We start from the raw sequence: 26,075 nt of genomic DNA on the forward strand, positions 1-26,075 counted from the left end.
GTCCCCTGCATCGGCAGGCGGACTCTCAACCACTGCGCCAGCAGGGAAACCCAATCCCCACATCTGGAAGCTTAAGCTCATTTTCTTGTGATCCTTCCTCTCTCCGAATGATCAAGGGAGAAACTTCCACCCCAGCAATCCGATATTTTTCTCCAGGTTTTCTTTTTCTTTTTTAAACATCTTCACTGGAGTATAATTGCTTTACAATGGTGTGTTAGTTTCTGCTTTATAACAAAGTGAATCAGCCATACATATACATATGTCCCCATATCCCCTCCCTCTTGTGTCTCCCTCCCACCCCTCTAGGTGGTCACAAAGCACCGAGCTGATCTCCCTGTGCTATGCGGCTGCTTCCCACTAGCTATCTATTTGACATTTGGTAGTGTGTATATGTCCATGCCACGCTCTCACTTCGTCCCAGCTTACCCTTCCCCCTCCCCGTGTCCTCAAGTCCATTCTCTACATCTGCATCTTGATTCCCGTCCTGACCCTAGGTTCTTCAGAACTATTTTTTTTAAGATTCCATATATATGTGTTAGCATATGGTATTTGTTTTTCTCTTTCTGACTTACCTCACTGTGTATGACTGACTCTAGGTCCATCCACCTCACGAGAAATAACTCAATTTCGTTTCTTTTTATGGCTGAGTAGTATTCCAGTGTATATATGTACCACTTCTTCTTTATCTACTCATCTGTCGATGGACACTTAGGTTGCTTCCATGTCCTCTCCAGGTTTTCTTGATTAAAGTGACCAAGCAGGTTATCGGGGGCCTTGAACTCTTGATGTTGCAGCTGCTATGGCTAATTAAAATGGCAAAGAGCTGAATTCATAGATATGATTAATACCGTCAGGGTGCTTTATGGTTTTAATGTTCCTAAATTACGACTGCACAATGAAATTTTTATATGGGTTATAGCATTTTTCCTCTTAAGGATCAGAATTAGTGTGTTCCCAATTGATTTTATGTATTTATCTATCTATTTATTTATTTATTTTAAATATAAACCAGAGGTGGCTTCAGTACATTCTATAGCTTAAGTATTTAGGGAATGATCTCCGAAAGGGGACACAACGAAGACCGACCGCACTGTTCTAGAGCAGCGCGCGAGCCTACGGTTCCCTGGCTTTTCCTTCCGAGTGCACAGCAGGAGAGCCAGTCAATCGCTAAAAAAAAACTGATTCTGGAGATCTTTGTTTCTGAAGCATAATTCCCCTAAATGATCTGACTAGGAGAGACTTTGCCAGCTAATAAATTTGTCCGGTTGTTACAGCAGACAGTAGTCATTCTTTCTGTCGCTAGAACTCCAGTGTGACATTGACAAGACTTCCTTAAATTTCATTTTTCTTCCTGGTTGGAGTTAAGTGGCCGGAGCCTTTGCTAATGGCGTTTCTCTGACCTCCTCCTTTGTATTTCTATCCAGTCGTTTCTCTCGGCTTTTGGACATAATTAAATAGACGACAAAGGGTGGTACTTGCTGCCCACTCTCTTCGGGACCCCCTCTGCTGCCCTACTCAGTCACCGGCCGGATCCCAGTGTTGCTTGACCATATGGTACACTTGAACCTGCCCCCTCTTCCCTCCCTCGGAGCTCACCATCAGTCCTTGACCTGGAAACTAACCGGTCACTGAGATGTTTCGATGGACTGTCGGTGAAGTCGGAGAGCCAACTGGCAAGTGGCTCTGAGTCTGTTTATGTACATGGAGGAAGGGTGTTTGAAATCTTTTCAGAGTTTCGGAAAGACAGCCAGTTCCTTCCTGCACAGAAAGTACTGAGGCTGCTCCTGATTAGGCTGTCTGAAATTCTCTCGTTTTTACTCATCACAGTCACATCTGTTTGGGTTTCTGCCTCTCTCCTGGAGATGCCTCTTGAGAGCAGGTCCCCCCAGCTTCTTTCCAGCTCCGCCAAGGCCTGCCAAAAGAGATTGGCAGACAACAGTCAGCATTCTCTGCTCTGATAACTCGCATAACTCGCCCTGAAAAGAATGCCAAAGCCTGCTTCTCAAGTGAGCCCGTGAGGAATGGAGCCGAGGAGACTCCTATTTTTCGTGGCGATCCCACGTGGACTTTCTCTTCTGATGGGATGGGAAGAGAAAGGGCAGAGGGCAAGTATGAGGAGGGCAAGATGAAGAGGTAGGAGGAACAGGGGCACAGGCAGAAAAATCATAGGCTCCCAGGGCCCGAAAGACTTGCCAGGACGTCTCATCCAGAGGTCTTCAAATGTTTTGTTTTTAGTAGTGGAATCTTTTCATTTTTATCTTTTTCATAAGAAATCACACAATGAGTCCCAGTATATAAAAGAGAGGAAAGAAGTGCTATGGTTGAAACAGGCGTGAGGGAACTTACATCTGTGTACTCTTAGGGCTCTGCGGGATACGATTTGAAAGCCACTCATCAAGTCTCAAGGATGATTTTAAAGATGGGAAAACTTGGACTTCCCTGGTGGCCCAGTGGATAAGACACCGTGCTCCCAAGGCAGGGGGCATGGGTTCGATCCCTGGTCGGGGACTAGATCCCACATGCCACAACTCAGAGCCTGCACGCTGCAACTAAGAGATCCTGCATGCCGCAACTAAGATCTGGCCCAGCCAAGTCAATAAATAAATATTTTTTTTAAAATAAATAAAGGTGGGAAAAATGAAGCCCCAACAGGAGATATGACATGTCCAAGGTCACACAGCCAGTTAGTGGTAGAGACAGGATTCAAAGGTATGCCTCCTGTCTCCCAGGCTAGAACTCTTTGTGAGTTGACTTGGAGAAAAGGAGCCAAGGATGCTTTCTTCCTGAATCTGATGGAGGAGAGAGCTTGGTGGATAGGGCAGTGGGGAGCAAAGGTCTGGGAGGAGCTGCAGCAAGTAGGCCCACCTAGCATAGAGGAGTTGGGAGCCTTGGAGTTAAGCAGGAAGAATTGAAACTCTGGATCTGCGGGAGATCCAGGAAGTTCCCTAACAAGGGTGCAGGGTGAACTGGTAGGAACAGAGCAAGACAGGAGAAAAAGGCACTTTGGAAGTGTCAAAGGAATGTTCTTTATTCACCCTCCCACTGAAATGTCATGCTGCTGCCCTGGGGTGGCAGTAAGATAGAAAGGAAAGGCAAAATATGCTTCTCTAGGGTAGCCTGGAGTCTTTCTTTCATTATTGCCTTCCTACGATGAATGGGGTTTGGGGACTTCCCTGGCGGTCCGGTGGTTAAGACTTCGCCTTCCAATGCAGGGGGTGCAGGTTCAATCCCTGGTCGGGGAGCTAGGATCCCCCATGCCTCGCGGCCATGAAACAGAAGCAGTATTGTAACAAATTCAATAAAGACTTTAAAACATTGTCCACCTCAAAAAGATCTTTTAAAAATAAAAAGATGAATGGGGTTTTAGCACACATCTGCTTTGAGGGTTTCAGAGTTATATTCATACTCTTCTCTGAGAGCACCTGAGAAATACACATGAGAGTTAGGAAAGGATGAAAATATCTGCTTCATTAGTGGTTAAAGCGATTGTACAACACAGTGTGGACCCAAAGTCAAAATGGCTTTCATTCGGTCCCTCCCCGCCACCCCCTGCCACCATGATCCCTCTCCAGTGACAGGCCTCTGTGGGTTCTCTCACTGAAGGAGACAGGAGAACACATGTGGTCTGCAGGCAGGCACACCACAGAGAGTTAGCTGCCCCTATCTCTAGTCTCACCCATCACACGTCATTTGTTTTCCTGTCCATGGAGTTGAAAGAATAAAGGGGGGATATAAATAGGCAGAAGTACATTTTATGGGCTGACAGGGACACGGGACAGAGAGAGAGTCTGGTTCCCCCATACCTCTCAGTTTTCAAGAGACGTTAGAGCAAGAAAGATATCTATAAACACCCATAGACTCATTTGGTTATCAGCTTTTGACCCAGTGGTTCCATGCTCATGGCATAGAGTTTCATTCTCTAATGTATTTAAAAAAAAAAAAAAAAAAAGCCTGGGGTGGTGGGTAGGGGTTAGTGACAGAGCTGGTGTATTTACATGTTTGTGTTTGTGACGTTGTCATGGCATGCCCCTCCTCCTCATTATATATTCCTGAAGTCTCCTTCGTGCCTGTCTACCTCAAATACCCGCCTGAAAATACCTTAGGAATGGTATTTGGACAAGCAAACAATGAGTGCTCTCCCGGTGAAGAAGCGGAGGAAAAGAGTGTGGGAAAGCCCTCCTCATTTTCTCAGTACCAACCATTCCTTCATTCTTCCCAAGTTCTGTCCCTTGCCTGAAGCAGAACTCTGCCTTTCTTTAGCTTTGTCATGCCTGCTTTGGTTCAAGGTCCCAAGAGAGAAGCAAGAGGAAAGAAAGAAAAAAAAAAAAGGCCCTTGGAGTTGGTACTCGGCAGAAGGTAAAAACATGGCCAGTGAGTAGGAATCTCTTAAGTGTCTGTCCCACACCCCAATCATTTGGTCCTGGTCAGAGCTCCTTTTGACCCCTCTTTTGGTGAGATTATTTCCCTTCATGGTACTTGGAATTCAAATCACATACATTCTGAGCCAGGGAACATCTTCCTAGCCTTCAGAATCAGTATAGATCAGTCATTTGTCAATTATTTTCAGTAAACTTTTATTGAGCATAAATCATGTGACAGGAACTGCGCCAGGAGATGGGAATATAGTGGTGACCAAGCCCCAGTCCCAATGTTTAAGGTGTCAGAGTTCCGTGCGAGCAGACCAGGGTTTCTCCCCTGTGAATTCAGGTCTGAAGATACTTCGATGGACTTGAGGTGCTAAAACTCTCCTACCTTGTCCTCCCTTCTCCCTTTTCTTTTTTTCTTTTTTTTTTTTTGGTCCTCCCTTTTCTTTGGGGAAAGTGCAAAGCAGAAAGGAGCAGGAGACTAACCTGCAGGGAATTTCAGACCATTCGGCATCATGGCATCATTCTCCTGTATCTATCCATTCCAGTCCCTGCACCTTCACCCCTGCCCACCTTAGCAGACACGTAATCGTGCTTCTGACAGGGCAAGAGACACTTCAAGATTGGGGAAAGGTGGAAGGGAGGTGGCAGCAGCTTCCCCTGTGGAGCAATGAAATTTACAGAAGGCTCAAGTGATTCAACTCTGATGGGCTAAGAGCCTGAAAGATTTCAGTTTCTTAGTTGAGGTTCAGGCAAAAGAGCTCGGGAAAGGACCAGAGTCTAGGCATTTGGTTTTGCATCTGTATCAATTCTGAAAAGATCTGAAAAGGGGTGGAGGTCCAGTAAACAGAGCATAGTGGTAGCTCCACGTTGGAGCACACTTCACTATTGGGGGGCTTCCTTTCTGGCATCAGAAATCAAGTAACAGAGTAAAACAATCATGTCTGTTTGAAGGGAGGGATGTGGACAGACTATTCTTTTTGTTACATTTGACCTCAAAATTCCTTCTTTCTTCTCCAGATTAAAATATAGAACAGGGAAGGGGCAGAACTTGTGAATTGAGTGAAGTGAGCAACAAGCCAGACTTGATTCCTGAATTGGAGGGAGGCAGGCTGCCTGAGCTTGGGGTGGGGGGGCGGGGAAGTTAGGGTATTGGAGACGCGCCAGAGCTTAAATAAAGAGGCTCAGCTCTGCATTTCCCAGATACTGCTTATGGTACACGACCCAAGCTCTTTGTTTGGATGCCAAAGCCGAGCAGAATGATGAGGGGGCGCATTCTGTTTTGTGGAGAGGAAAAACGGGGCTCGGGCCGCACAAATTGGCCTGAAATGAAAAGTCAGCAGAAACCACCGGGTGGCAGCGTGGCGTGCGGGCGCAGCTCTGCAGTGCTGCTGCCGCCGCGGCCGCGGGGGCTAAAGCAGTCTGCGAGCACCGGTCTCTTTCCTAGATGGCTACAAGTGTCGCCATGCGAAAAACCTCAGCGACTGTGTGTTTGGAGGGGAGCGGGTGTTGTGAGTCCGAGCCTGGGGCGGGGGCTCCAGCCCGGGCGTAACCTGGTCAGCTAAGAGTCACACACTAACGGAACATCCCACTCTGCCTCCCCCATCGCCCAGCAACCCCCGGCTCCTCCAACCCAACAGCCTCATCCCAGTGCCTCCTCCATCACCGTTTCCTCCCGAAGCTCCTTCGGGGAAGAGGAGGGGAGAAGGCTTCGGGAGATTGAGCCCCTACAGGTGTGAGCCCGAGCGGCCCGCCGGGGACTTGGGGGGTGGGGCGGGTGGGGGCGGCCCGCGGCAGGGAGCCAGCGGGCTGGGCTCCGGGAGGGAGGGGCCGCCGGGGGAGGGGGCCGCGGGAGGCCGTCGCGCTCTTCCGGAGGGTGCCTGCGGCGACGGAATTCCTATACTGAGTCTGTGCCGCGCCCAGAGCGGCAGCGGCGGCAGCGGCGGCAGCGGCGGCAGCGAAGATGCAAGGCCATTACCTGTTTGAGCCCCGTCGGAAAGCTGGCACAGGCCAACTTTTCCCGATCGGCAGGCCAAGAAGTTGCAAGGACTAGTCGGAGGCTCGGAGGGGCCAGGGCGAGGGCGCGCTCCCCCGCGCGCTTCCTCCATCCCCCCCCTCCCTGCTGCCGCCCGCGCTCCCGGCCTCTCTCCCGCCCGCGCTCCCTCCCTCCGCCTGCCTCCCTCCTCCGGCCCCCGCCGCGCGGCACCGGGCGGTGGGTGCCGCCAAACTCCGACCCGAGCCACTTGGACTCGCACAGTGTCCTCGGGGCGCAGGGGCCGAGCGCACGCACTCGCGCAGCTCTGCCTCCGCCTGGCAGTCTCGCCCGCGATCCCGGCCCGGGGCTGTGGCGTCGGCTCGGCCCCAGGCAGCCGGCAGCCCGCGCGGGATCCGGACCACCGCCGGAGGAGCTCGGCCGGCATGCTGAGCCCCCTCCTCGGCTGAAGCCCGAGCGCGGAGAAGCCCGGGCGAGCGCCGGCTCCGGAGACGAAGGCGGCGGAGGCGCGAGACCGAGCGGACGAGCGGCGGACGAGCGGGAGGAGGAGGCGAACCCGGAGAGGGGCCGGGGAAGAAGTGGTGGTGGTGGGCGTCGTGGCCATGGCGGCGGCTATCGCCAGCTCGCTCATCCGGCAGAAGCGACAAGCCCGGGAGCGTGAGAAGTCGAACGCCTGCAAGTGTGTCAGCAGCCCCAGCAAAGGCAAGACCAGCTGCGACAAAAACAAGTTAAACGTCTTTTCCCGGGTCAAACTCTTCGGCTCCAAGAAGAGGCGCAGAAGGAGACCAGGTTGGAAGGGGCTCTTGGCTGGCGTTCTCGCGCCCCCGTACTTTACGGGCGTGGAGGGGGCTGGGGGGCGTGGATGGAGGCGGAGGTGAGTTTGTCGGCGGCCCATCTAGCGCGGATGTGGCCACCTAGCCGGTGTGCGTGCGTGGGAAGCGATCGCTTTCTCGCCTCCTTCGTAACAGTAACAGGCTTGCTGCATTGCAACTGCCGTGGGACAGGCGCAGAGCCTGGGGGCATACCCTGCCGGGCGGGCGCGCAGTCAGCTTCAGACAGGCCACATGTGTGCAAGCCCGTGGGCTCTGGGCAGGCGTGACCCGGACGTGGCTATCGCGTGAGAGGCGTGTTCATTGCAGGCGCGGAGCTGGGCAGACCCCTGCCTGCCCCCCACCCCAGGAAACCCGGGGAATCCCTCCCTTGCCTTCACCCCCGAAGCTCTGACCCTTCCCCTCCAGCTTCCACCCCCAAGGGCCGTGGGCTTCACCTATCTAGGCACTCTGTTTCTTTGATCACTTTTAAGCTTATCGGGACAGACTTGTGGTGCAGCTTTGAAATATTTGCTGGAGAGAAGGGGGGTGGATTCCTAGAACCTGTGGCAAAGAGCTTAGTGATCTGGTTGAGACTAGTCAAACTGTGGTTACTTACTACTCAAATGCAGGACTGAAGAGACTTGAAACTCAGAGCCAGATCGTGGGTCCTTTTGAGCCTATTCAGTGAGAGGAGTAGCGCGGTATTCCGGTGCCGGGGGAAATTCACACAGCTAGAGGTGTCGGGTTGCGTCAAGGTAGACCTTCAGGCGTAGAGGCAGCTTATTTGGCTCTTCTTAACCAAATGAATCCTTTACGCTGCCTTCTTCCTTTTACTAGATAAATATCACAGAATTTCAGACTTATTCATCAATCTGTTATTTCGCTATTTGTGTGTTCTACACATCCTGGAATAGAAATGCAGACGCATTTTCTGCTTGCTCGAAGTTTTTAAGGCATTAGCTGTAAATTAGGCTTGTTTTTAAACAGGTTTAAGCGGTGGCAAAGCATGAGTATGTGGCCTGAATAATCACGTAAATATCATTTCAGTGCAGGTGTCTGTATTCAATAAAAGCAAATTTTGGATAACATGGCTGTTATTGATAAATGAGACACTTCATTAATCTATGGTGATTCATAATTGAAAATCATTTTGAGAACACATATTTTGGATAATTATATTTGATACGAAATTTGGAAATAAATATGAACTAATTTTCTTTCCTCCCCACCAACAAAACCCCTGCTCTTTGCACCCATTTTCCCTAAGGATAATTAATACGATAGGGTATGATAATGGTTGTTTTATTCTCCCCTCCCCCTTTTTTTGTATCGCGGCTCAGTTTTCTAAATAGAAGCCCTTTGATGGGGTTCCAGGTTATTTATGCGTTTTCAACCTTCTGAGAACGGAGGGAATTCTTTATTCAAATTGTGGTACTTCTGAGGGAAATCTTTGCTTAGTGTGTTTTTGGTCCCTGCTTGGTAAACCACTCTAAATCATCTTAGTATTTCTCCTTTTCCTTCCACATGAGAAGTAGCACGCTGTTAAAAGTCAGAATATGCCATTTGCCAACCCATTTCGAATGCTCAGTGAGATAGAGTGCCACCCTGTAAGCCAGAGGACACGCTATCAGAAACTGTCCGTGCTGCCAGTAGCTTTAGGGCTTTACCAGTGTTACCAGGTAGAAATCAAATGTTTCTTCAGTTCGGAGACTGGTTCTGAAGCTTGGAGTTTTGTTTCTTTGCTTTCTTTCTTTCAGGGCACTCTTTAAAAGTGTCATTTGACCTTTTCCACTAAAATTTGTAAATAAAACTAGAGTTCTGAAATCTGAGTCTTTTCAACTATATATGTACAACTTATCAATTGATCCAAACCATCCTTCTCCTTGCAGAGCCTCAGCTTAAGGGTATAGTTACCAAACTATACAGCCGACAAGGTTACCACTTGCAGCTGCAGGCAGATGGAACCATTGATGGCACGAAAGATGAGGACAGCACTTACAGTAAGTGACTGCAAAATAAATAATAGTATATCCGAGCATGTTGTTGACATTGTGTTTTCTTTCTTTCTTTTTTTAAAATAAACAACCCTTGCTAAATCCCAAAGCAAATCCAAAATAGAGTCAACACTATAATCCTGTTTCAGCAGGTTAACCCAAAGGAAGGGGGCCATGAAAATATCTAGAATAGTGAACTGTAGCAAATAATGTTGACACCATTCTAAAGAACAATCCAAATGTCATCTCCATGGTAATCTGGATAGATTTATGGCTGTCCTTTGGATTTTATTACTTTTTTCCCACAGAAAATTTACTCACCCACACACTGATCCTGAAATAGCACGGTTATCTCTACTCTTAAGAACCCGTCTCATCCCAAGAGAGAGGAGAGGTTTCATGTCAGGAGAATTCATCATTACAAGCTTTCACTTCTGCTCCCCTCGCCTCCACAGACACTGATAATTCTCAGACTAATTGGGATTTTAACACTGAGATACCTCCACAGGTGGGTAAGGACATGTCTTTGAGTGCTTTATTTTTAACCCCGTGGTCTTAGGACCGAATTGGAGACCATCATGGTGAACCTAAAAGAGAAACACATCAAAAAGAAAGTCAATTTTGTTTCCCATTACTGAAGGATAGTGATTCCAAGATATTATATAACCTTTTGTTACATATGCTTTATTTATTTGGAGTCATCAAAACATAAATTCACAAATATGAACGCCCTCTTCGATGGTAATAATTGGTGGGCTTTTGCAATTAGGAGATTGCTGCAGACCTATTCAGTGTTCCTTGAGGCTAAACTACCTAGTTCTCACCGCTCCTTCCCGATTTTCCCTAATTTATATTGCATTTCCCTCAGACTTTGGTAGCTTCCCAGAAATAGTCCCATTACCGAGGAAAGCCCATCTGAATGCTAACAAGTCCTCTGCAGCATTTTCAGAGATGTGGGGCTAGAGACAACAAAGCCATAGACAAGGGTTCCAATGTTGAGTGTTAAAAGAGTTTCACATCTTTTGAGAAAGCTTCCTGGGCTGATTGATGGCCAATGCAAGACCTCAAGAGGAAGTCAGCCTTAATTACCCTTAAAGAAAGCTCTGTTGGTACCTAGGATGAAAAAGTTCCATACTTAAATGGTTTACTAGTTTTTTGCACTGTTTTGCAAAATGCAGTGTTGCTGTTGTGATACTGAAGTTCTACAATGAGTATGCTAGATGTTCTTTTATGCATACTCTTTCTTCTATGTGAAAAAAAAAGGAGTCAAGGGTAACTAGAGGGTTTTACTGCACTCCTATAACAGACATGAGTCCATTATGACCAGTAATAAAACATTCCCATAAATTGTACGTTTAAATCGGCGTTTGGGAAAGAAATTAGGGGATGTAAGCTGCTCCGTTTTCCAACGTGCCTAAGCAAAACGGATTCATTGGGCATTATTGGAAGGAAGTTCACGATCAGCTGCGAATGAGCCCCACCTGGTCAGGTTTTCCCCCATCTACTTTTAACGCTTTTTCAAGATGGAAATCAGTGAAAAAGTTATTTTGGGTCCAGTGTTCACATGCTTTTCCTGAAAAGGGGGAAAAAAAAAAAAACCCAGACAATTCATTTGCGTTGGCACACGCATCAAGATCACACTGTATATGTAGTCATTTTAGGATGTTACACACACGTACACACACACATATACGTATGTAAATCAAGGCTCCATTTCTTAACTATGGAATCAGGTAGTAGTAGGTTTTACTTTTCAATTCCTGCATATGCATAGCTTGTGCCTTTTGCTTGTCTTATAACTGACTGATATGCATGGCATTTCTGTATACTAATGATACTGTCAGGCCTTTAAAGAGACAGAATCTGTGTTTAGGCACAATGAAATAATGAGAGGTGAGTCAGCTGACGGTATTACCATCCCATGAAGCATACAAAAGAGAAAGTATCTCAAAATAAATAGCAGGTCTGTGGGGTTTCACTCTACCTATGCTGCCAAGTATAACCAGGGGCCAGAGAGCTTAGCTTTTCTTCCCACTTAAGTACATCGTGGGGTGTAAGTCATCATGAAACAAGAATGTTTAATGCTTAACGTGACCATTAAAATGATCATCATTAAAATGGAAGTTTAGCCATGCAGATGGCTTCTTTTTTTTTTTCCCCCCTAAGCCAAGCAATTTTCTTGGCATTCATTATTTAATTAATTATTTTAAATGAGTGGAACAAAAATACAAGTGTTTTTTTTCCCCCAACTATCACTTTTTCATTTTTATACTATTTCCTTAATATGCATTCCTGGTATTATGTTTATATTTTTCTTAATTTTTAGGATTTTTCATTTTTTTCTCACTTAATTCAACGTGGTTGATTTTATGATATTTTAATTCTGACATGTAAGCCAGATCATGGTGAAACAAATCAGTTCACGTTTACCCAGATACATCTATTTCTAAAAGCATATGTTTGATATTATGCATTCAAGCCGACCTTAGGTAGCTTTATTACAATGATAAATGTTAGTCCAATAAACTCTCATCATGAGCAAGTCAACCACTGTAAATTATCTATTGCCCCCCGAAAAGGAAAAAAAGGTAGACATTTCAAGGGACTGGTTTTATAATATCTGCCATGGGTTCGGTGAGGGCGATGTTAGAATAGGCAGCTTTCCTTTCAAAACTCCAGTAGTGTTACCAGTTCAATGGGTCAAGTCTTTCCAATCTACGTTAATATATACTTTAAAAATTACTCCCTTTGAGAAATTGATCTTAACCCAACTGATAAAAAAGGATGGCCTCACTTTCGTATTCGGCAAACACTAAGTGCCAATTGTGTGTACGTCTCTGAGAAAAATGGTCCCTTCGAGGTAGAAGGAGTTTGTTTGTATGTAGACACAACAGAAAACAAGAAACGAAGGCCCTTTTATTTATTAAAATCTTCTTCAAAATTTTGACAGAGATGGAAAAAGAGTTATTAGGTGTTCAATGAATGTGTTTTAGATACAGAAATAAAATCAATTTTTTTCTTTTCATGTTTAGCATATTTTCATCCTAATGAAAATAATATCTTAAGTCCATGAAGTACTCCAGATTTAGAGAAGCAAAGGCATATTGGAGAATATAAAACCTGTGCGAGCTCACCCTTGATGTAATTTCTTTGCATTTTTATCTGGAAATACTGTCCCTTTAGAGAGACTTTAAACAAACCTGTTTTATGATCTATCTTGAATGTCTAAAGAAAAAAGATTGGACTGGTATCACCCGTCACTCTCCACTTTTGCTGCTCCCTTCAATTTTTTATGTTAGAGTGGTATTTTTTGTTTTTGAATCAGGCTTCAGAGAAATTTATGGTACATAGTGAAAAATCCACGGCCACTATAGAGTTCATACTGTTATTCAGGAATACATGATGCCGGGCATGGGTTACTGATGTTCTTTGCTTCTCTTCCTCCTACTGCTATCTGACATTTGGGACTTAAGCATTTTATTGCGCATTAAAACACACATCAGAGAGGAGTTGGGGCACACGGTGAAAATCAAATATTTCTCTCTCTCTCTTTCTCTGTTTTTTGCTCGTTAACCACCTGCATTCAGAGAACTAAGAAGGTTCAGAATATTGTAAAAAATGAAGTTCTAGAAACAATTCTGAGCGCCCTTTATCACCTCTCATCTATCATCTATTATCATCTATTAGTTTGATTAAACTAGGATTCAGACACACACTGGTGTTCTAGTTGTCTAGTGGTATGGCTTTTTTTAAGCCAAACCCATATGGAGGTTTTTGTTTGGTTTCATTTGGTTTTTTAGATATATCAGAATTTAAAACTATGAGCTTTTATGTAATGGGACTGTGATCTATTACATTCCAAAAATGTAATATTATCATGGTTTCACCACACCGATTGCTAGCAGTCCACAAACGCGTGTTGAGCACCTGCCGTGAGCCAGGTACCATCAACAGAAAGAGATAGAACGTATACGTGACATGCTCAATGGGATCGGACTTCATTCCCGGGCACTGCGTGGTCAAATATAGCATTAGATCCTGGCTCGCAATCTGTGCGATTACTTCCCTTCACCTCACATAACAGAAGGGCACAGCTTCAAATATGATGAGCATTGAATGAAATGCCATCAGTGGCATGTGGTGGGAACACTTGCATTTGGAACCGTACGGTGTCCTAGCTCCTCTCTGGGGACACCCTGACTTTAAGGGAAAGGTACATTGTAGGCTCGCCAAGGAATATTGAGTTCTTCATTAATATTTCTCATCTCTGTAACCCCTCCTACTGCAGTAGAATATACATACAGCAAGATAAGAGATCTGAGAAAAACTATCCTTACCCGCGGGGTGACTGCCTTAACGTTCCTGTTCACAGGAATGATAGCAGACCAATTTATCATCCTCCATAAACTTACACACCAAGGCAGAAATCGTCAACATTGGTCTAGGACTCTTGAGAGAAAGGTGCACAGGCTATTTTCAAAAGATGTGTGTGACAAGCACTACGTTTTAAAAATGTACTGTTTTATTTTGATTCCTGGTGTAGGAGGGAGTAGACAGCTGGTAGGGGGAAGACGCCCACTGGTTTCATCCAGTGAGTGGTGTGTGATTGTGAAGAGAGCCGGGGTGTAAGTTTCACGCAATCAAACCTTCAAATGGAGAAATGGAGGCCTCCTTGGCACCAGCCAGCTGCCCACTTACAACTATTTAGGAAAAAAAAAAAAAATGAAATAAATAAACCTCTCGAGTTCATTGTTTTTATTCCTGTAACCTTTGCTCCCAGAGACTAAAAGACAACCTAGCTCAACCCAATCTTAGAAAATGTTCTTTAAGAGATACTACGGTGGGAACCTAAGACTCCTTTTTTTCAAGGCCTGGAACTCTTTTTTTTTTTTTTTTGTGGTTGCTTCAGAAGTAATACAGATAATTTAGGTGAAGGAGTTGGACTAGTGTCTTTTCTGAGATTCTAGGAATCTCTCCCCCAGCTGATAGATCATATCTGTGTCTGTGAATTTCAGCAGTTATCTAAGGGAGCAGTTTAAAACCTTGGCTGGTTGAAAATAAATCTATTTAATATGTAGACCAATTCCTGGAACTGGATCTTTACAGAAGCATCAAGATTTCCCACCTCCAACACTGTACGAACCATGGAATTGTCTTCCATTTTCTCCAGGGTGTTTGAAAATATGTAGCTATAGTCCCTGTTATATGACTGCAGCCATGAAGCTTTTGGAAGACCAGACAGTCTGCTGGAAACATTGAAAAGCTATGGAATTCGAAATCATAACCTTGTTTTCACATTCTTTTTGGTTGCAGCTCTGTTTAACCTCATCCCTGTGGGTCTTCGAGTGGTGGCTATTCAAGGAGTTCAAACCAAGCTGTATTTGGCAATGAACAGCGAGGGATACCTGTACACCTCGGTAAGCCTTTCACTGTGTTCGTGTTTTGATTATTCTAGTTTTCACCTGATATGAAGTGAAATAGGCTGCATCTGTGTTATCATTGCAGGTTTGTGTGATTAGAGGAAGAGTGGTCTGGATGGAAATATCTTCTCTGAAAAGACAAATTAATTTCCAGTGAAAATTATATTTATTACTAATTAATCATTTGAAGCTAGCATTTGGGGTATAAAGTTCAAAGATTCACTAAACATTTTTGCATACATTGGCATATGGGTTGTTATTTTGTGTAGCATGTGATATAATGGTCTATCTTGCTGTAGTGCTTTGCAGCTGTGGGAAGCAAAGCCATTTCTATAACTCAGTTCAACATATATTTATCCATGTTTACTCCTAAAGAAATTAATGAAACCTCCTCCTCAAATCAACTCTAGGACATAAAGAACAGTTTTAGAAGTGTTTCTGTATCTTGTCTTCAGTTCAGTTAGGTCACATTTGCTGTCTCTACTTTAAATTCTGTTTTTCCATCAAGCACAGATCAATCTCTCCTTACAAATTCCTGCTTGCCTTTTAAAGGCTTATAATGGGGCTTCCCTGGTGGCGCAGTGGTTGAGAGTCCGCCTGCCGATGCAGGAGACACGGGTTCGAGCCCCGGTCCGGGAGGATCCCACATGCCGCGGAGCAACTAAGCCCGTGAGCCATGGCCGCCAGGCCTGTGCGTCCGGAGCCTGTGCTCCGCAACGGGAGAGGCCACAACAGTGAGAGGCCCGCGTACCACAAAAAAAAAAAAAAAAAAAAAGGCTTATAATGTACAGAGTACAAAATGAAACTTTTTCCAAGAAATTTATAAACAATGTAGACAACAGTTCAGCTGGGAACCTGGGGCCACATTAAACTTTTAAAATTTTTACATTTAAACATAGGCAGAAATGGTACAGTACCAGGGTTAGGATTTTATTCTTAGCAGTAGATCTCGATACAGAGTACAGGAGACCACTTAATATGTGAATATTTTTTAATCTTTGTTTGGAACTTCATATATTCTAAGAAAAGGATAAGGTGTTAAAAATGGAGAAAATTGCCTGTCAAACTTCCTTCTAGATAGCCTTGAAGTAGGCTGTTACCATGACTAGAGAAATCTATTCCTCAAACTGCAAAAGTGGTTACCTTTAAACACTCTTGCCCTGGCCTGTTCCTTAAATTTATTTCAAAGCCAGGTATGTAGAAAGGCTCTCAGACCTGGTGAAACCATGTCATAACTCTGTTTTTCAGAGACCAAGATGGGAAAGAGGGGCGGGAGAAGAGTGAGACCAAAGGGCCTGTTCATTTGGTAAACCTGGGTAGTGCATTTCAGATTCACAATAAAAGATTAGCAGCGTAATCTTCAAATCCTGATCACGATCAGCGTTCCTATCAGGCCATTTCAACTGTCTTGTTGTTTAATCAATGCAGGGGTTTTATTCTTTTTACAAATGCAAGATTTGAGTTTATTGCAAACTTCATGACACCTGTCACTTTATTAATACATGGCCATTATTGTAAATGGTAGGAAGGGGATTTGTCTTTCAGATTTGTGCATTGAGATAATTTAATAACAAGGGATTTTAATTAACCTCATTTAGATCAACAGACTACCTCGTCAGGACCAGATGCAAAGGTAGGTTTTTCATAAGATAAATGACTGCTTTCTGCAACTACTGTGCAGGTATGGGAAGGAAATGGAATATACAGGGCATACTTTTGAGACGGTAAATACCAGACGGCATAGGAAATCATTACCGGTAAAGCATCCAGAATTTCACTGAGCTGTGGTCACCATTGCGGTGCCCTGATGAGAAAGGTTGATTTTTTTAAAAATCTGGCAACAGTAAATTTCTTAAAACAGTTTGCAAACAATATTTAAGTTCAAGTGAGAAAATGTCATGTAACTTAGGCAGTATGTCACGTACTCCCACTCAAGAAAATTAGGGCATGCAGTATTACATGTAGGGAATTGATGTCAAAACCTCATAGCCTACCATTCAAGTTGACCGTTATTCTAGCAGACGGTAAATGTCAACGCGAGCTCATTTCTAAGGAAGGCTTTCCAGGGGACTCAGCATTGAAGATGGATGGGCTTCCTTTCTTTGGTGGGCAGGCCAACATACAGCAAAATGTGGATCACTTTGTGTGCATCTCCTATTAAGGAAGGGAAACCTTAAGTAAGCGTTTCCTATTAAGGAAAAGAAACTAGGTTTTCGTTAAGGAGGAGAGATGTCTGATTGATAATCCTAGAGCTCATAGAGGAGAAAATACCTAAATTAGTCTGCTCCAGGAAAGAATCAGAATCTCCCCCAGGATAAATTACCCAGTTCTTCTCATGACTTCTTACTGATTGTGGTTTGGGGTCCCGTCACCACGTTGATCACTGACCTCCGTGGGTACTCCATTTATTATCATCTTTTAAAAAATATAGCACTCAGACTCTCTCAGGATATTGTCTGTCTTAGTGACTTCAGCAACACAAGACCAAAAAGCTAAATGAAGTATCTTGCTTCACCAAGAAGAGAGGGTCACCAAAGGGAAAGGACTGTTCTTCCCTTACATAAAACGGTGGCACTTGTGCTACTGAAATACTGTATGCAGTTTTGTTAACAAAGAGCAAATAAGATTGGACAGAGACCTTAGGGGGAAGCAAAACTAAGAAAGGGAAGTAGAGGCTACTGATGTGAGCAAGTAAAAAAAGTCTGTGAGCAGGTTATTGAAAATTATCTTGGTGAGGGCTGACCAAGGTCTGCCTTACAACGTGTGCAGTGGCAATGGCTAAATGGAGATGGATTTGCGAGGCATTTCAGAGGTAGAATCCTGAGGATTTGGTGGCTGATTGGATTTGGAGGGAGAGCAGGAACGCCATGTATGGTTGAACATGTATAGTTGCCGTTTGCTGCACAGATGGAAATAAAGTATCCTCGGGTAGACATTTTTTAAAATTTGCACAGCAGTGATTATTAGGGTCCCTGAGGGAGAGTGAGAATTTTACCTTTGGCAATTGAGTTGATGGTGAGCTATTAATAACCAAGATGGAGAATAAAGGGAAAACTACAGATTTGGGGGAAAAAAAACGATACCTGAGTACAGCTTGACATAGATGTTTGAAGATATGAACCTAGAGCTTGAGGAAGAGATGTGAGCTAGAGAGAAAATGCAGGAGTTACCACATGTAGGTGGTGGTTGATGCCACGAGAAGAGTTGAGGAATACATAGCGTAAGGAGAAAAGAGAGTTTGTCAAATAATATCAGGCAATACTAGCATGGAAGCGGCCAGCAGCAAAAGAACGAATTGTGGCAGATATCATAGCATTGCCAAAACCAAGGCGGGGAAGGAGTTTTCAGAAGAGTCAACAATGTCAGAAGCTTCAGAGAAAACAAGTAAGACAAGAACTAGGAATACACCGTAGGAAGGTCTTCAGCAGTCTTGGCAAGAGCACTGTCGGTGGAGGAGTGGGGACAGAAGCCAGACTGCAGTGACTTGAGGAGTGAATGGGAAGAGAGGAGGTAGAGGCAGCAGGTGTAGACTTTCTAAGGGAAAGGGAGAAATGGGTATTTAGAGGAGGACATGGGATTGAAGAAGGCTTTGAGCGTTCTTTGGTTAAAATTCTTGAATATATTTGTTAGCTGAAGGGCAAGAGCTAGTACCAAGGGAGGTGCTAAAGACATAGGAGATGGGACCCTTTGTGGAGTAGGGTCCCAAAGGAGTCAGAGAGGGAGATGGAACTGAGTAGAAGTGAGAGGATTAGATTCACCTTGAAGAGATGCTGTTTCTGCAACAGGAGGCAAAGAGAGGAGGACAGATGCAGACGTAGGTGTACTAAGTCTGCAGGTGATGGACAAGGAAGTTGAAGAATTTCCAGCCGGATGACCTGTATTTTCCCACTGAAACAGGAAAGAGAGTCATCTGCCAAAACTCAGGCATAGGGAGGACATAGGTGAAGGTTTGGAACAGCTGTTTTAGGAAAGGGGAGAGGAAACAGTCTAACGACCAGGGGTGGATAAACTGTGACCCATGGGCCAAATCCAGCCTACCACCTCTTTTTGTAAACACAGTTTTATTGGGACACACTAACACCCATTCAAAAGTCTATGGCTGCCATTGCGAAACAACAGCAGAATTGAGTAGTTGCAACAAGAGCCCTTGTGGCCCACAAAGCCTAAATTATTTACTGTCTTGTCCTTTACCAAAAAAAGTTTCTTGACCCCCTAGTCAGATGATAGTTCACAAAGCTTAGTTACCTATTAGAATCACCTGAGGACCTTTAAGAAAATTCCATTCTCTGTGCTAAACACGAACTAATAATCTCAAAATATCTGAGGGTGGAGTCTGTGCAGTAGTATTTTCCAAAGCTCCCCAGCTGATTCTAATGTGTAGCCTGGGTTGAAAACCACTGATAGACGACTAAGAAAAATGATTGCTGAATAGCACTGAGAACTGCCCCTCCCGCCCCCCCCCCCCCCCCGCAATGAAGTCAGAAACCATGAATTTATAGGCACTTTGTCTTACATCTGAAACTTCTGAAGCTGACCTTCTTTTTCCGTTCTTATAAACAATTTGCCTTTACATTTCTAAAGGCTTGTTTCTTGAGATGCAAGAAAATGCTGATCCTTCGAAGAGATTCCTTATTCTATTTCCTTTTCTTTTTTCTATCTTCTTTTGCATTTCTGCTTCTACATCCCTCGATTTCTTTTATTTTTTTTCTCCTCGATTTCTCTTAAATTCAGTTTTACACTTTTACCATTTCTTACCCCCTTTGGCCATTAAATAAAGAAACAATACCGCTACATTGTTATTGCTACAGAGATAGCAATTTGCTTTCCATGATTAATCTCAGGATTCTTGCACCCTTCCCCCTCCCTTTTTTCCTTGTTGCCATGGGGGACAGACTTGATGTCGGCTCAAGTGGCAGTGAGAAACCATCGGTGGCACAGAGACTCATAATTAGCCATTATTTCATAACATGTTTACTTTTGTCCATGATATAGCTAAGTCTTTCTAGAACTGTAAGGAAATTATTACTCTGTGTATAGAGAACTTTGTTCATACCTTTGGTTTTCCTTTACTAAGAATAATGAGTTGGACACAAGCTTTTGAGGGTTCCTCAAAACGTAATAGTAGAAAGCCATTTGTAATACGTATTTCAAAACTGCTTGAAAGAAAGAAACATTCGCTATAGGAAAACAAGAGTCTTAAATGTAAAAAATGTTATTAATGTCCTAGTAACTATCTTAATAGAGGAGTAATAACAGATATTAGAAACAAGATAATAAAGACTCAAAGCTGAGCCCAAAGCATTTTCTTCTGCTTTGGGAATATTCCAGAACTTGGTAGCAGCACTTTTCCCTGCCTAATTATGTCCCGTTCTTCAACACTAGTTTTCCATTTCCAGAGTACACTGTGCTGCTTGGGTTGTTGTTGGGATAGCTAACGTGTGTAGACAAGTAGAAATCCTTTGACAAGTAAACCTTTTCCATTCGGATATTTCTAGAGAGGGCTTTTAGGAGTGATTTCACTGCTGTGTTTTATGGTCCTGGGACCATCACAGCAAACTAGATGCAAGAGCAGGAAGCAGGTCTCTCTGAGAGACCGCTTGATGCCATGGGAATGAGGCAGTGTGCGTTACTGATCCCAGGGCCCCAGGCGGACTTTGAATCTGAACTAAGCGGGCATATTTTCCTTCTCTATTGAATTATTTTTACTTAGTTTAAACTTAGCAAGTTTCTTCTCCCCTCACAGATGTTAATTTTGATGATCCATTCAAGATGTTGACTAAAAAAAAAAAAAAATGTTGACTGATTTTCCACTGTGTAGTTCTTGCTTTTTAAAATTTATTTTATTTTATTAAAACTAGTAAACAATCCATTGGGAGACACTTTGAGTAAATACCTGCTCTGAAGAACCCAGTTTTTAACATTATATTTTCAAGTATCCCAAATCTCTTGAGAAAAGTAAGATAGTCAATAAACTGAGAAATAACCATTGTTTGGGGGTTTTTTTTGTCTGTTTGTTTTACATAGGCCATTTAAGTTTACTGATAGCTAAATTGAGGTAGAGAAAATTTAACACATTTTTCCCAAAATGAACAAGTGTCATAAAAAATAGGATCCAACAGCAAGGCTTTCCTGGGTTCACCGTTCTAGTCACTGGGCTTCCATACCATTATTTAATGGAAAGTTAGTTTAAATCGTCCAGGTGAATTAAAATCGGTTCTGATACATGTTTTGATTTCATACTATGTGTGGGGTCTTGGTTTATGTTAACATGCCGCAGATGTTCAGGACATTTAGCTGTCAACTGCGACCTTACTCATCGGCAGATTTCTTTAGTTCCTCTGATTTTAGTGTATGACAGTTTAAGATCTAATTTTCAGTAATACGGCTTCACAGCTCAAGACCATATTCTAGAACAGAAAGGATGTTAAAATTTAGATGAATTCATCGATCATTTCAGAGTGATGAGTGTTCTCCCGGCAAACATTTGTAGCATGTAAAGTGTTTGAGTTATGTCAAATCTGTATATCAGCAAGTTCGTATAATTTAACTTCTGGGGTTATTATCACAGAGACTTGAAAATTTAATAGAATTAAATGCAAGGGCACTGGTTTAAGCATTACAGCTCTTTAAGGAGGTGGGATTGACTCAATTATAAAAGGAAATATATTTAAAATGAACATGAGCACCATCATATCTAATATAGAAGAAAATGATCATTTTCTTTATGAAATTTATCATATTTCTGTATGGTTTTGCACATAGCCAGTAGCCATCATATATATATCACCCCCTGCAAAATGAGTAGACACAAATAAATTCTAACTTCTAACTACAACATTCGCTTTTTTGTATATTTCAGTTAATTCAAAAATTGTTGAATTTGATTTGTTTAATATAAAATTTTAAAAATGTTGACTCTGAAAACGTAGATTCCCAATTTCGGTGCCTACATCTAGAAAACTTTTTCGTTTTCAGTGGCTACGGGGTTAAACAATTTTGATGGGCATTTTCAGTTCAGACTAATGGATTATTAGGGTGATGGTACACATACACCCCTATTTCTGAGTGGTATCACTAAAAATGGAAAATGTAGACACGGAATTATTTTACAGGAAGAAAAGCAGAGAAAACAAGCAGATTTTATTTGCTAATGAATGGCTCTGCTAAGCTCAAGCAGACAGACTTTATGTTTTAAAGAGGCTTGTAGTCATTGTGTGGGTGCTAGTGAATTAGAGGTCATTGAAATTATTATATTGAAAAATATAGCAAAATATCTGTATTCATCTTAGATATTCCTTCAGAATACCAGTGAATCAGCATAATTTCCAAACCCAAAATAGATTTCCCAAGTCACAGATTATTTCACATGTTTAGCTCTCTTTGCAATTATGGAAGTTTCATTCAAATGTGAAAGAAAATCTAGCTTGACATTATTTGAATGTGAAATTAGATGACTCTGGTTGGCTGTGCCTTCAAAGTCAAGGGCCTTCTCTTTATGGTCTCTGTAAAAAAATAATCACAATAACCAAACTGAGAAATTATTCCGGGTGAAGGTCCTAGTTTCTTAGATGGAAAAAATGACCGAGGATGATACTTCCTCAGAAATCAAGAAGGAGACAATAGTAGTCATGGCTAAATAGAGTAAGATTGGCTCTGTATTGCGTTTTGGAGGCCAAGTTGAAAAAATAATCCAAATGAAAGGTCGTGGGATACATATTTAAAAGAGTGTCTCATGGCTTTAACTCAGAAGCTAAATTCATATTTGTAGGAAAAAAGCCAGTCTGTTGGAGCTAAAGAATAAAATAATTGGCAAGAATAACAAAGAAGAATTTTTGCCAATAAAACCAGATATAAGGAGGTAATGCACACACGTACACATATATGCACACGCATACAACACACATACACGAAAGACAAATGGAAGAAACCAATCTTATGCTCATTGCTCTGTTGCTATTACGGGATGAGTTATTTTGGAGTTCCTAAAATAATTCTGTTTTAAATACATACCCTGCACTGAACGTGTAATACCTTTGCTCTGGCAACATATTCTGTAATGCTTGATAGCTTTATAAAACAGAGCAAATAAGACTTTTTAGCTATATTTCATTTAATCGTTCAGTGAATCTCATGTCTTGGTGCAGACATTGTTTTTAGTCCCTGCCTTCTTGTTTGTATAATTTTAATCCGCCATGTGATAGAAGAACACAGAGCCCATCAAGACCCTTTTTCTTGCTATCCTTTTTTTTTCTGTGAAAGTTAAATATTTTAAAATAATTGACCTATCAAATCCTATGCTCACTAAGTAATAACTGGTTTTATTTTTCTCCACCCCCTTCTTAGACATAGAGCAATACCCAGCAAAAATTATCTTTTAAATAAATATTCATTAAAATAATTAATAAAGATGTGTATACCAAAATGTAAAGACAAATCACATTATTTCTGTCAAGGCGTTTGAATATTTATAATATGTGAAAGGGCCCAATTATAACTTTTCATGCATTCTCTCAAGTGTTAACGTTTCAAGATTACATAAGAAAGTGAATTACTGAGACACGAGAAAAAAATTGAAGGCAATAGCACTGGTTTCAATGGTTACACCGCTTAAAGGGAATTGTGACTTCTGAACAGGGAAACTGTAAATGAAAGCGTTCCTCTGATCATTATAATAGCTGTAACCAAGGTTAATAACAGGTAAGCCCCCGACTAATACATTTATTAATATGTTTTGCCCAGGCTGAATGTGTGATAGATAACACGTCTGTGCTCAAATTCTGATGAAGTTGTTCATCAGATACTCTCATGCTAACTGCTTTTGACATTCCTGGAAGTGAAAGTGCTGGAAAAGCCTCAACTGATTTCTTGGAAAGATTTTACATATAGCCAGTAGCCACGATATATAACATCCCCTTCCATAAGAGCCTCAGATGTGTATAGGCATTCTGGGTCAGCATAAAACAGGAGTAGCCCAAATGAGAGATGATGTCCATTTTTACCTGAGAAAAAAATTATTATAGAGATTTGGAAAAGTCAAATGTAAATAACTGCCCCAAGGTGTTAGAATGTAGCCCGTAATAATACAGAGGATGAAAAATGCTTAACAGAGGGAGGATGTGAATCATCCCATAATAGTCTCATAATTGACAAAGAGACACTAGAAAATGACAGTGGTAGCTTTCAGAAATGAGATGCCAGCAGGTAAAACTCCATTGTATATAGCAACTAGTATAACAAAAAATCCTGTGCATAACAGATCCATTCCTATAATCTGGTCACAAAATCAGCAAGGCTACAACAACAAAAATATTTGGTTGTTGGTCTGATTAAAGAATTCTCCAAAATATTGCATATGGCATTCCCTGGTTCCTGCCCACATCATAACAATGATTTCCTATAATACCAGTGTTAGCACTTTGCAGACTCTTTGCGCTGAAGGAGTTAGAGGCAGAGCCTCGGGGAGATCTGAAGCTGAGTGTTTCTGTACTGTATCACAACCTTTATTTACTTATTTTTATTTTTAAATTTTATTTTATATTAGAGTATAGTTGATTTCCAATGTTGTGTTACCGTAACCTTTAAAGTAAAGATTTCCTGAAAACTCCCTCCATTCTTCCAGTCTCAGAAAGCCCAGTCACACATCTGGGCCTGAAATGGTCCAGGAGCTTCGTCAACCAATCAGTGACCAGGTATCTGTGGAACATCCACAAGGTGCTAGGCAGCCCAGTGACCACTTTGATCTCTACTGACAATGGCTGGGGTTTACAGTGGACGTGAGATTTGTCCTAAGTTCAGAGCCCTAACTGTTAACACTTGATCTACTGGAAGGAGCAGCATAAACTGTTTCTCCCCAACTTCCACAGCCTGGCAATGCTATTTTTAGTCTAGAACTCACTGTCAGAAAATCCATATAGGGAAACAATTCGAATGTCCTTGAGGATGGGGGTGAGCGAGGGTGCAGCATTATGGAAATTTACCAGTTGTACTGAATATATATTGGGTGTTTGACACCATAGACTTCAGCAGATCACATTAAGACCATGTTTATTTACCTAGCAAGGTAAACTTGAATACAGTGGGGAAATGGTTTTCAATTATATCAAGAAAAGATATAAGTTGAAGTGCTTTAGAAGTTTTATAAATGTGCAACTCTTTCAAGAAAATCTCCCACCTGGGTAACAGATGGATTACAGTGCATTCAACCAACCAAAGCTCCAAGGTATATCGGAGGCAAACTCACATGTTTGGACAATGACATGGGGACATCTCTCCCTCCATTTTTCTGTAATGTCATGCTGCAGTAGTCGGTAGGCATAGCAAAGAGAAACAATACTGACCCATAGATAGAGATGCACCTTCTTGGAGTTACAATATGCAAGATATATTAACATCTGATCTTTTGGGGAATACCAAGTGCTCATTTATCCAGAATGGGATTCATTTCCTACCAGTGATTTTCATCACTGATGAGGAAATGGAGCGAGGTTTTGATGCTACCATCTCCTCTTGCTCTGAGATCCCTGTTACTCAGGGACCGTTTCTCTCTGATTAGATGGCTGGTTAGAGAGGCGTTTAACACTAGAGACAGCAAGTGGATAAAAAGCACATTTTTTTAAAGCTGTTTATTATATTTTCATTCTTAATATCCTTACCAGCAAGGGAAGCCACCTAGCCAACTGACTTTGTTTCTTTGTACTCCTCTATTCCCAAAGAGAATTATTTGCCCAGACAGAAAAAGTTCTGCTTCCAGTAGGGCTGCCCATAAGTCAAAGCATTATTTATGTCACAAGGGGATTTGAATCTCACAATTCTTAAACTTCATGTAAGATAGTAGGCTCAGGAACCACATTAAGTGCCAGTGTCTCTGATCTAGGCATGAGACTTTATTCAAACCAATAATTAACCTGGAGAAAAGAAATCAACAGAGCCGTGATGGGTGGTTTTGCTCAGTACTTTTCTTTGCTCTGGACCTTGGCCTGATTTCTGTCCGCACTGAGGGCACACAGAGCAGCGTTTTGTTTTACCTGATTTGGAAGCTCTTTCGGTGTGCCTGCTCTCCAGATTCTGACGGGGGTCTTTTTCCACTCCATAATTCATCCTTTTATTTGCCAACCCTCAACAGCAGCTGCCTTGAACCTCTCAAGCCTTGGCACGACTGGTGGATTTCAGCATCAAGGTGAGGGTGGGGGGGGGTGTTTTGTTTTGTTTGTTTGTCTTTCAACATCTATGACACATTCCCTTCCCCCTCTCCGTGTCCTCCAGTCCATTCTATTTCCATGGTTCCTGCTGCCGGAGAGGTAAGGGCTCTGGTCTCCTAGCTTGCTCCTTTGTGTGGACCCAGAGAGGCAGTTTGGCAAACAGCTGGCTGGATGGTAGTGTTGTTCTTGTAATTGTGTACCGCCCAAGCATCCAAAGGATGCAAGCAAACTGGTGAGGAGTAATAACAGTAAAGAAGTAGAAGAATTCCAGATGTTTTTGAAACAATTCTGGTC

General features: G+C 42.7%; 1 protein-coding gene across 9 annotated transcripts in view; it reads left to right on the forward strand.

Annotated features, from left to right (window-relative positions):
- Nucleotides 1–26,075, forward strand: part of FGF13 (fibroblast growth factor 13) — a 520,988-nt gene that overhangs the window by 445,050 nt on the left and 49,863 nt on the right. For 8 of the 9 annotated variants that reach the window (XM_059051397.2, XM_067022877.1, XM_067022876.1 and 5 more), the window contains 2 exons: nucleotides 9,059–9,169; nucleotides 14,477–14,580. In XM_059051397.2, the coding sequence (XP_058907380.1) occupies nucleotides 9,059–9,169; nucleotides 14,477–14,580 (215 nt within the window). Of the gene's footprint in view, nucleotides 1–6,189; nucleotides 7,147–9,058; nucleotides 9,170–14,476; nucleotides 14,581–26,075 lie in introns of those variants that run through there. The other variant, XM_059051399.2, reaches the window with a different exon arrangement.

Source organism: Kogia breviceps, chromosome X (genome assembly GCF_026419965.1).
Source record: "Kogia breviceps isolate mKogBre1 chromosome X, mKogBre1 haplotype 1, whole genome shotgun sequence".
Classification (NCBI taxonomy): Eukaryota; Metazoa; Chordata; class Mammalia; order Artiodactyla; family Physeteridae; genus Kogia; species Kogia breviceps.